The sequence below is a fragment of the Thunnus maccoyii genome, chromosome 16 (assembly GCF_910596095.1).
Source record: "Thunnus maccoyii chromosome 16, fThuMac1.1, whole genome shotgun sequence".
Classification (NCBI taxonomy): Eukaryota; Metazoa; Chordata; class Actinopteri; order Scombriformes; family Scombridae; genus Thunnus; species Thunnus maccoyii.
In genome coordinates, this window is record NC_056548.1 from 25,731,170 (window position 1) to 25,743,709 (window position 12,540).

At 42.5% G+C, this 12,540-nt stretch overlaps 1 protein-coding gene across 1 annotated transcript in view; it reads right to left on the reverse strand.

The window, feature by feature from the left end:
• Positions 1-12,540, reverse strand: part of myt1lb (myelin transcription factor 1-like, b) — a 114,112-nt gene that overhangs the window by 18,438 nt on the left and 83,134 nt on the right. The window contains exons 7-11 of the mRNA XM_042388529.1: positions 9,324-10,511; positions 5,813-5,947; positions 2,950-3,040; positions 1,468-1,575; positions 150-376 (exon numbers count right to left, since the gene is read on the reverse strand). Of these exons, the coding sequence (XP_042244463.1) occupies positions 150-376; positions 1,468-1,575; positions 2,950-3,040; positions 5,813-5,947; positions 9,324-10,511 (1,749 nt within the window). The remainder of the gene's footprint in view (positions 1-149; positions 377-1,467; positions 1,576-2,949; positions 3,041-5,812; positions 5,948-9,323; positions 10,512-12,540) is intronic.

A 12,540-nucleotide genomic window follows, 5' to 3' on the forward strand; every position in this document is an offset into this window, starting at 1 on the left:
TGATGCCGCTTAAAAGAATGTTTTCTTGTGTGTGCACTGATGAGTAACATTAAAACAGTAAATTCAGAATGGGAGAAATGAAAAAAGATGTTATTGGAATGTCTGATCAAAAGAAACATGATTAATTTTATCTTGCTGAAAAATAGTACCGTCATATCCTTTGGGGGAGGTGTCTCTTTGTCCATGAACTTTGGGTGCGATGGCCCGTTTCCCGTACACTTGGTGGTTGTTACTACCGTCAAAGGCGCTGTAGTCGAAGCTGGTCTTGGAGTACTTCTCCAGCTCCTTGGCCAGGTTGGAGCGGGGCGTGCTGGTGGAAACATTGTTCTTGTAACCATACTGTGGATAGTCCAGTTGTTTGACAAAGCACATAGGCCTGGAAAATAAATGACGAGGGGGTGGAAGTTGGACCGAGGCACTCAACATTGCCCAGGGGAAGGAGAGGGAACTTGGGGTTCGGTTAAAAAATGGGCAGATGCAGGGGAAGGGGCAGACTGTGAATGGCAACACTCCAGGATTAGAATATGGAGGATGAAGCTGGCGGATGGAGGGGTGTTTTAGGGTGCAGGGCATCCCTTTTATATGTCATAGCATAGATATTTTCTTCCTCTTGCTTTAAAAGACATAACCCTGCTACAAATGTTTTTCATTCCTAGTCAATAAAAACAGACAAAATTGAATTTCTGCCTATCTTTTATTACACTTGCATACTATTGATATGCTTTTATCATATGCTATGCATTTATAACCCCAATCGAAAACCAGGAAGAGATGAAATGTAAAATCTCACACTGTTGATGTTCAGTTAGATATAAATAGAAAATGTACTATTACTTATGACTTTTCATCACGGCATTTTCATGACTATCAAACAAACTCTCATTCAAAAACCTCTAGCCTTCGCTATGATAAATGAGGCCAATTTTGTTAAAATCTAATAAAGTGATTTGCCTTCAACAGTGAACACAGGAATGAACATGCAGTCTCTTGTAAGTATTCTCAGGGGACAAGAGAACATAAACATAAAACAAAAAGGGGAGGCTTAAAATCTCAACAGCTTTATGAAATGTAGAGGAAAAAATGAACAAAACATTCAAGCATGACTGAATAATAGTTCTTGACATGTAAAGTAAACACTCAGCTCCTTCCATATCATACTACGTACAGTACCAGTCAAAAGTTTGGACACACCTTCCCATTCCTTTCAATGGGAAAATGTATCCAAACCTTTGACTGGTACTGTACATCTCAGCACAAAAATCACATTTGCAGTGAATTCAGTGAATGGACGATCAAGCTCCCGTTTTTACATCCAACATATTCTTGTGACAATGGACAATAGAAGTTGACAAAGGTTGGGGAACTACAAGAATCTACTGTAAGTTTTATGCTTTGCCATGGTTTTGGCTGCCTCCTGTAGAGAAGTTATTACATGTGATGTGAATGAAAGTGAAGAGTGAATACTACCTTAAGACTCTGTCAGAGGCCTGGTTGGACTTGGGGCCGTCGCAGCTCTGGTGCTTCTCCTGGGCTTTGGCCAGCTTCTCGGCTGCAGCGATGGGACAACCTGACAGACTGAAATGAGAAGGCGGTGTAAGTGGCACATGTGCATGTGAGAAACATTTTGATAGGTGAAAATGTTACATTGAAAGCACATTCTGTAAAATGGTTGGCTTGTTAAGACTGCTTGTCAGCTAGTCTGGCAGGCTGAAAACAGCTAGTGCACATCTGTCTGTCAGCTAATCAATCCCAGCGTCTACCAGTTTGAAAATACCTGATCAGAAAGTCTCGCTTTAAAATGCAAAATCATTCATTTTCATCACGTTTAACAATTTAAATAACAACACAGTTGGCAACAGCTTGAATGTTCATGGTTGAGTGGAAAATAATCCTCAGAATAGATATTCCCATATGGACACATGCATTTTTATGTGCATTCTGCAGCGTCTTGTTTCCTTCAAACAAGACGCACCTCACGCACATACACTTGGGATCTATGCCTGCAGTGTGTTCGAACAGAATTTAGTGCTGTAAAACATCCTCCTGACAACTAACTGACCAAATGTGACAAAAGTTCATGTTGTTATCCTTAACCCATATTATTCTCCATCCAGTCTGTCAACTGAAGTGTGTCGGGCCTCGCTGAAAAACGATCTTTGACAATAGCCTGAAGCCAATATAGAGTTGTGTTCATGAACACCTGCCATCGGACGTGCATAAATGTGTGCATGCTTGTGCAGGGATGTATGTATGTATCAGTTTGGGAAGTGTGTAGTATGGAGGTTTATAACAACTCTTTCTAGTAAAAGTGAAAGTTTATGGTGCGTGTCCATGTGTGTGCCTATTTTGCACTGCAGCCGTGTCACTGAGCACAGCATGGAGGCATTCTGGTCCTCCCAGGTCTGCACCTCTCCTTTCACCCTGGCTGAGTGGCAGAAAGGTGCTAATGGCTGCTGCTATGCCCGACTCCCTGAGCATCTGCTGCGGGTGACACTCCTCTTTCACTGTCACCTCGCCCCGTCTGACAGCACTGGCAAGAGCGCCCTGCTATTTCAGTTTCTCCCTCCAAACCTGCACCTGATAGATACCATTTTTCGCCAGGAGCTGATAAATGATTTATGCTGTGGAAGGTGTGAATTGCTGCATTCTAATCAGTCTCAGTCAAACTATGGGATTGTTAAGCAGCTGAACTACTTGAATTATTTCCATCTAGCCAACATTATAAGACAGTGCTTATCCACACACAAAAAATAATGTGTTGGAAAGACAAAAAAAATGGATTTAACAATAACTTAACAAAATATGACTTTAAAAAGAAACTGAAGATGAAAAAAATAATTCCAAGAACAACACCTCATAGATGTATGAACTGAAAAAAAAGTCCCACAGTGAAAAAAGGAGGACTGAACATGGACAGTGCCAGTTTCATACAGGCAGGCTGTCACTTACCTTCTGTGGGAGTTTCTGTTGCTATTGACATGGCCGCGTCCCGTGCAGCCAGGCGTAGGACACTTAAGAACATTCTCATACATAGCCACAACTTCACACAGACAGGAGATAGGAGTGAAAGACAGGGAAGGTTAGGAGCCCCTTACAATCACGCATGAGCTCTATTAGTGTGTGAGGAGCTTGGCATTATAAACATCATTAAGAAATGAGCCTGTGTGAACCTAAATGACCTCTTCTTCATTTTAATGAACACTAGTTTGAAAGGGCAGGCAAGGTTTCCCACCATATTGCTTCCACTTATCCAGCCCTTTCAAATTAGTATTCATGGAATAGGGACAGTCATGAATAAAAAGATGTCATTTAAGTTTAACAGGACAAAGCCAGCAAGACACAGAAATGGAAGGAAGTTTTGAGCATGCAGAGAGTGGAGCAACCAACAGCTCAATCAAGCAAAACAGAAGTCTTGAAATCAATGGAAGAAGCAGACAGATGGAATACAGCTCCTTGATAGAGTGCGCTTTGTTATCATCGGTACGTTGTTAGGGTAGAGAGCGCAGTCTTCAATACCATTTACCATTAAAACAGTCCATAACTGTCTCACATCCCCTCGGCAACCAGCCAATTAGATTAATGATCTATGGATGTCCAAGAGGAACTGTTGGAGCACCGCAGGCGGGGGCGCGGGGAAGGGTCGTCTCAGCACCAGTGGCATGCAGGGCCAAACCCCACCGGCATCAGCTTCATCATTATCACCCCCTTAAACTTTAACCCCTCATCATCCTCCTTCCCTTACATACTAATTGGTGTTCAGTGCAGGTAATTGGACAAAGCCTGCCACCTCAACATGCCACAAGCCAATACATTATGCATATCCCAGTTTTGTCCTGCCCTCTGCAAAGAGACAGATAGGTAGAATGACTAGAAATTAAAGAACCAGGCTGATTCGGTGGGAACGTATCAAACTATACGGCTGGAAAAGGAATACATGGCAGCAAATGGGATGTGGTTCCGAATGCCTTGTATGTTACAAAGGTAAAATACTTTTAAAGACAAAAACAAAGACTCCTGTGTGAGGTGATTAAATATTTTAATATTTGACAGAAAAAAGAGCTACAATGAGCAAACAGGAATTGGAATTAATGAATTCGAGATATAATTTAATCGTCATTTTTCACATTTCCCAAGGAACAGCCTGGCTGCACTGTGTGATTTCCCAATTAAATGAAGCCACTGCATTAATAAAACATAGTCCATCCAGTACAGCAAATGTGTTAATAGGGGAGAGAGATTTGCCCATAGCTGAGTCTGCCCTGCAGGCAGTCACATGTGTGACATGTAGTCATCTTTACCTTTAAAGTGGTGAAGCAAGGAGTCTGTCTGCATGAGACTATTGACCACATATTGACGGAAACCCTGTGACTGGCTGCTCCATGGCTGATAATGCAGAGACCCACTAATACCTCATGCCACCTATAGCAGGTCACTTTTTAACAGTGACAAGACTGTACTGTGTGTGTGTGTGTGTGTGTTTCACTCTAAAGTGCCCTTTTCAAGTCAGGGAATAAAGACTGAAGATGATGCCATAAAGATCAAGAAGAGAACTTTTTGTGATCCAAAGCATCCTGTGCAGTATTAGTGGTATCATTTCCACAAAAAGTCAGCCTGATCAACACAAGTGAGGAACAGGAGGAGAAACACAGACATCATATTCCAAAATCTCCAGTGACAATCAATTCAAGCTCATTCCAAATTCCATTTTGGGGCTCTTGATCCTGGTCAAGGTCAAGTGCTCTGAGTCATTTCACATTTCTGGGAGACAAGTACATCTAAGGTTAGGGACCTTTGTGTGAGTTGCGCTTCACAGAACAAGAGTCATCTGTGACACTGCTGGTCTTTACAAGCCTGGCTGTAATGGTAACTAATTTCTTTGCCATTATTAAAACCCTCTTTTATTTTGATTGTCTGGGTCATGGCAGATCATAACTTGATTTTCACGCTGAGGTTAATGAAACGTGTAAAGGGGCTTTTATTGAGAAGTTTGCACAAGGTGAATGAGACTAAATAGTCGGGGTGAAATCTCTAAAAGGAAAACTCACTATTCATTCAAGGCTAATGTTTATTGCCACTTCATTTGATCTGTGGCTTAGAGATATGATACTGCCTTTCTATTCAACAAAACTTAATTGAGCGAAGAATACAAATAAATGAATCAGGTTTATGGCATGGATGACTGAAGCAGGCGCAGTGTTATCAAGGTCTGTGAGCGTTTTCAAGTTTTGTGAAAAATGGAATGTTAAGACTCAATTAACATTAAAAAGCTACACAAATTAATGAAATACAAAAGCATGACATTTAACCTTTTCTCATCAGTCATACATGCAGTGTATAAACCACGCTGTGAATAAGAAAGTATGAATGAAACCAACAGCATTGGATGGGATTATCATACGCTAAACATGGTCAATCAATCTAGTGGAGGAGAAAGTCTCATGCAGTCAAGTAAATCACTGATTGACAGCTCTTGACCATCCCACCAATCGCTGCGTTGCCACTGTTTGCACATCACTAAGGCCTCATTTCCCACTTCATCACCACGGCACACTAGGCAGGCAATCAGCGAGCAAAACCATGGCCCCATGCAAAAGGTCACAAGAGAAGTGCAGCTGCAACCCGTCTGACCCCTCACTGTACCCCCTGCTGAAATATCAAACACAGTCCAACCACGACAGCAAGTACACAGCGCACAGGACGAGCCAGACACAGCAGCGATCACGGGAAACATGCGGATTGCTGAACATCAAAGAACATGAAGGCCGCAGGTTGGGTAAATAATGTTTGGCTGGTGTGCGACTAAAATGCTTACTTTCTGGTGGCACCCTGTCTTTGTGCGGACAGCCGGACAGGCTCCGATGGTGGGGGTACAAGCCCGTCACATGACCTGTGCCATCACAGCCCGGTGTCGGACACCGACTTTCTTTCTTGTCTGCACGTGAAGCATCTGTGGGAAGAAAGTCATATTGAGTTGATCATACACTCGCATGCTGCCAGATGTGGGACCAGCACAAACCTGAAAAACTAATGTGATGTTGATGAAGGCAGTTACTATGACAGCCACATAACGTCAGAGCTATAAGTTGCGACTAAGAAACAGTGTCTCCCAGATGTTATGTGAGTTACAAGGGAGTTAAAATGCCATAGGTGGATGACAGAAAGTATATGACATAAAGATAGGCAGATACTGTATTATGTTGAGAGCTGTGAACAGCTGCATCAGGAAGGAACAGATGTTGAAGAACACAAGAGGAGAACTTTTGCTATTCAGGTTATATATAGGTCAGTCTATTCTGGATTTCCCAGACTTTTCAATAGCTGCTGCCAAGGTCATAATTACCACCGGGGATGGGGGGCTTTAAAAAATCATGTAATCTGTATTATTATTCACAGTCAATATTCTCCTGACAAGATGCTAGAATAGAACATCATATTAATTATTAGATGAGGCAGTACAGGACAGTGCTCTTTTTAAGGATGTACAGGGCTAGTATATGAATAATACAGCAATTTACATAGCATTTCTGCTTCTTAAATGTGTTCATTTGGAGAGCATGATAACCAATGTCATGATAATGTGTTATTTTCCAGATTGATATTAAACGTAAAATGCATTGAAGAAGCTCTGACTTCATGTGCCCCCCCGCCCCCTCAAATATGAAACCAAATCTACACCCTTGACTACTGCAACCACAAACATTTTGAAGTGGATTCTTTTGTATTTATAGGCCATTATTTATTGGAACGGAGTGAAGACAGACAAGGACAAAGATGCAATAATTGGCTTGTTGACAGATCTTTTAATCATGAAGTTTGTTTACTGTAATGAAATTGTGAACGTTTATGAAATATAACAACTCTCGTGTTAGTGACCCTCGACAAAAAGCCTTTCATCTTCCAGTTTAGATTCAATTAGGAATTTATCATTCTTCTCTTCATTAGAACCACTCATTCCTTCACATGACAGTTTGTTGAGCTGAGTGCTGCAAGGAGCGTCCAAAAAGCACACTCACACACACACACAAACACCGGATGAGATTGTCTTTCCCTTCCCCAAACCTGCCTCTCCTGTTTCTTCCAAACCCAGATCAGATATGGTTACCACCAAAAAGCAGTGATGCCAAGCCGTGCCAATTGGCTTTGTTTCTCCAATGCAAGCTTCCACCTTTTAAAACACTTTGACTCTCACACAAGGTCAAGGATTCTTCTTACAGTCAAAATGCAATGGCTCTTGTCGAATGATTCAGTTTACATTACATTAACATAGTAACAAGGTATTATAAGCAATAAAAGCTTATAATACCTTTCTGTGGCATAGTTACAGGACGTGATTGACAAATCAGATTGTACAATCAAATGGAGCCATTTGAATGACAGAAACCTTTATCAGGATCAGTATTAAGAGAGTAGAGAGGTGATACCACAGAAAGACTGTACCACTGATTAGTTTCACAGGCTTTTATAACTCTGCAGCTCCACCTAAGGCTCTTACTGACAAACCAAAATAAACCCAGAGGTTGTGGAGTAAGAACAAGGAGAAGAATAAAGCGAAGAAGAGGGTTAGGAAAGGACAAAATTGAGAGGTGGCATGGAGCACACCTACTCATACATTTACAAGTGAGTCACCGAATGAAATCCCATGTCTCATTCATCAGAAAAAAAGCACCTCATTATCCTCTGTGGCTGTCATCTATCTATGTCGCGTTAAGGGCATATGAGTTTGGTACAATATTGCTATGTCATGTCTGGCCCTTCTGTCTGGCACCAGTGCAATAAAGACAGGGAAATTTCATGTTGATAAAGAACTTGGTCTGCATGTAAAATGTGGCTTCTTAATAATGGCTTCTTTTGGGGCACATTAATACATTGACTGTTTGTGTTTGAACAGTATGTTGGAAATAATTCTCAATCTGCACACGCACGAATGCACATACATACACGTACGTGATGCCTGTGCGTTCTGCCTGCCACGCTTCCATTGCAGAGAGTGGAGGCAGCCAAGTGGAAGGCATATTAGAAAGCAGGGGATATTGATTGTGGCTGGGGACGGTCTGCGCTTTGCATAGCAAATGGCCCCCATTACCATACCATCTCTGGATAATTAATGTGCAGTCAGTGGGCCTGTCGTTCGTTATCGGTCATTCTGATACTGTTCAATTTTCATCTCAGCCTCATGCTTCTCTTAGGGTGCTGGGCTATACTCTGAAGCCCCGCACCCTCCCTCCCTCCCTCGCCATGCTCTGTTTTATAAATCACACACAGGAACCCTGGTCAACGAGTGTCTGCTACTATCTTGCCCGAGGAAAGATGTTATCGTGACGCAACTGTCTCGCGTCCTCTCATTATTCCAACATTAGCCAGACACAGAGGCCATGGAAGGCTCTTGAAATTAACATTTGTGTGGCATTTAAGTCGCAATATATACCTGCTGTGAGTTGTGTGGCATTTAAGGTGTAATATCACCCTGCTGTGAATTAGCATGCTTATTTGTTGCTCTCATCTGATATCTTCCTTATGGGAGGAAATGATTTAACCTAACTAAGTCTGAATATTGTTGCAGTAAAGGATATGATGAGAGGAATAATTAGGATAATAATTAGGAGTTAAATAAGGGAGCTGCAGTCAGACCGCTCTAAATGCCACTGCAATATTTCTGTGACTGCAGCTCTACTCTGTAAGTATACAAGCAGACATCCAGCACATGCAGTACACTGGAATATAGTACTGCAGTCTTTGCAATATATTATTAGCCATATACTTTATGTGTATTTGCCTGTAGAATCAATAAATATCAATAACTGAAGATATAAGCATGATAAAAACATATATAAAGCCTTCTTGTTTCCTACAGAATGAACCCTTTCTAAAGGCAACAGGCCTCTTTTTTGTAGCTTCCTCTCCCAAGTACTTGCACAGGTTTAAAAATAGGCAGCTTTACCCCAAGCTGCATCGCACGGATGAGATTTGCGGTCCTAACAGGCCATGCAGATTGCCATTACTTATGCCTGACAAGCCTACCCTCTGATGTTTCCATGCTGGCCTATTTTAACAACATAAGCTGCTGCTGCCGCTCCCGCTGCTACCGAGATGCGAATTTCCAAATTGGCTGAAAAAGCTTGTCCTGGGGTTATAGTAAGGTTCCCAGAATGCATGTGGGCTGTCTAGTCTCCAGTACAGGATAGATAGAATACAGAGCCAAACACTGGCAGACAAACATTTTACCTGAGCTTGTTAAATGAGGTAAACATGTCTACACTTGTGGAGATATGGTTTCCAATGGAAGCATGGTGCGCATCTGAGCCGTGTTTGAAAGAACCACTCACCTTTATGGTAGAAAAGCTTCTTCATACCATCAGGAAGCCGGGCTTTACGCTCAACACCGTAGCCATGCCTTGGGCCATGGTCTTCATGGTTATACCTCACCCCGTCTCTCCTGGCAGCTTCAGCCGCCATTTTATCACGCATTGCCTTGGCCCGTTCTGACTCTAGTGCAATTGCCTTTTCCAAAAGGGACAGGTTACCCTTTGTCATGTCAAACACTTCTTCTGATCGGTCCGACGTCACTGAGGCCGTGTCCTCATCAAAGTCTCGGTGGTTGTGGTGATATCGGCCGTCCTGCACGCAACTGGAGAAGGCCTTGGAGCGTGGGCTCAGCTGCTCCTCCAGCTTCATGAGATTGTCCATGTCGGAATAGTTCCTATCAAGTGTCCGCCTGTCCTCCTGGCTATGTTGGAAATCCCCATAGCCGTGATGCTGGGGCTGTTGATTGGCATCCCCGCATGTAAAAAGATTTAGCTGGGGTGGTCCATTTCGGTCAGCAGACTTTGTTTCACTTAGTTTCCGAGCCAGGTCGAAGCATTGGTTCCGTAGGCATTCCAGACTGCTTAAACACACTTCCTCATCACTGTTTTCTATTTGTCCATTACTGGTGGTCTTAACTTGTCCATTACCACCATTGTGTGCATTTCCTCCATGGGAACAGTCATTCTCGCCCCCATTCTCAGCTGTACCGTCCTCGTACTCCTGTCCATCTAAATTGTCAGACAATACTGCACCGTGACCTTGCGCCAGCAGTTTAAGGGAGTCCACTGTCTCCCTGACCACATCACTGTCAACGTCCAAACTCAGATCGGCTCTTTGTGTTTCATCCCCTTCCCCCTCTTCCTCTTCCTCCTCTTCCTCCTCCTCCTCTTCATCTTCCTCCTCCTCCTCTTCCTCCTCTTCATCTTCCTCCTCCTCTTCTTCCTCCTCTTCTTCCTCCTCCTCCTCCTCTTCCTCCTCTGCACTGTTAGAAGAGTTGCTGTTCATCTCAGACTCCGTCATAGCACGGTTGGCAGCGTCTTCTGCGATCTTTCCCAGGTTGAGCAGTGACTTGGCCACGAGTTCATCATAGTTTTCGTACTCGTCGTTGTTGTTGTCGTCCTTTTCCGTCATGGGGCCAGATTTGGCATTGCCGCCACCACCTCCACCATCGCCCTCGCCCCCCTCAACACTGCTCATCTGATCGTCCTCTGTTGGAAAGAAAGAACAAACGTCTAGTAATTTCATTTCCGTCATTCTATTTTACTGGCAAATCAGATTTCTGGGCTTGGTCCATCTAAATTGGATAAGGAACTCTTTGCTTCCCCTAATAATTTACTTTGAGAGTCTTAACAGCAGCTTGTGTTCTGAATTGTGAATCAGCACAGGAAGTTAAATATAGCGGTTTGGGAATGTTCCAGAGAAAGATGCTCTTGTAAATGAGAAACTATGAAACTAGGGACTATATCTTGGGCAAGTTTTATTCTTGCCGTAATTCCCTTGATTTCTTTAGAAAGCCATATTTCAAGGTCATTTGATTAATAATATTACTAAAGAATTCTGTAAATAGTTGCAAATGAAATAACATATCAGTTATTTCAGCAGTGTAAATCAAAACACTGTGAGAAAATGAATTGGAGAGATTTTTTTTACAAGTCTAAAATCTGAGAATAATATGGTGTTCCATCTGCAACAAGATGAACCCCAGTCGGTTGCTATTCATCGTTTGCTAGTAAAGTTCTTTTTTCATTCAGTCATCAGTATCTTTAGAATTCCTTTCACTGCCTAATTGATTCTGACAGGCTGCAAAAGGTTACTGAACCTCTTCTGTCAGTAATTTCAAGCACTCACTCCTGGAGCACTTCCAATCTCTCCTTTCATATTTCCGCCCTGAACCGCCAAGAGCACATCGCTCACATTGGCGTCACATTTGCCACTTACATTCCTGCAGAGAAAATGAACCCAAAGGCCCCCACACACATACACAGAAATAATAAATGAGAGTTTCATTTGGTGGGAACGAGTGAATCACAAGACAAAAAAATAATAATAATAGAAAAAACAGTGAAGTGTAATTGACAGTGATGAAAAGTTAATTATCACTAGGTTCAAAGACTTATCTGTAATCACAATATACACATTGATCTGAACCTGACTGCAGATCAAAGTCACAAATATGAAGAATGCAAAAACATTTGAATATACATTCACAAACAAATATGAATATTATACAATTACATCTATTCTACATAGACTATACAAATATTTAAGCACTTACAGTACATGTACTGTATAAACAGCAATACCGACTTTCCTTCACTCAAATATTGTACATACACACATACTCACACTCCAATCTAATGAGAGCAACACAATATTGGTGCTTGGGGGTTGGGGGCTTTAGAGCGAGAAGAGGGAACAGTCACGAATGACCAGGCACATATTTTGACAGTGGAAGGCTTCTAACAGCAACCTCTTGCACCAGGGGTTTAATTTTTGATGGTATGAAACATGGCACAGCGAAGCAATTTGAAGAGCAATCAAGGTACACAAAAGGGATATGGAAGCGAAACAGATTAAGGAGGGAACAGAGAGACTGTCCTGCCCTGAATTGGCTTTGGATTAGCTACAGAGATGTGCATGCCACTGACAAACACAGGGAAGCTCCAGAGTGTCACCTCTATTACATTTAGGAGATTGGAATCTACCCAGCGGCCATCCAGTACTGCTGTCTTGGGGCGAACGGGGAACATGGAAATGACGCGTATGGAAAAATTTTTCTGCCTGTCTTAGGAAAAATGCTTCAGATTAAAAATGCTGTGAAATCCTTCTCTTACATTAATAGAGCTAAATGATGAGAAGAATTTGGAGAACACATCAGGAATACCTGCCAGTGATAACAACATGTACTGTGGCTTGTGTATAAGACTTATTAACAGTACATGGTAATCAGCTACTACCCATAGAAAGAGAGGCTGTTGACAGGCTGAACAGACAGTGGCAACCGTCCACTGTCTCAGTGTTGAGGCATCGGCTGTGGGCTCTAATGAACACCAGTCAGTAGAGATGTTTTCACATGTCTGCAAGACAATAAGAGCACGGCTGCTGAGATGCCACATCAACACTTTGGGTGGGTAGAGCTGTGCACCAAACAGGGTTAACACACTCCTCTCTCAGAGCTTCACTCTTAATTGGACTTGAAGGCACTGTCAGGTCCAATTGTGATGTGGGGGTGCAAAA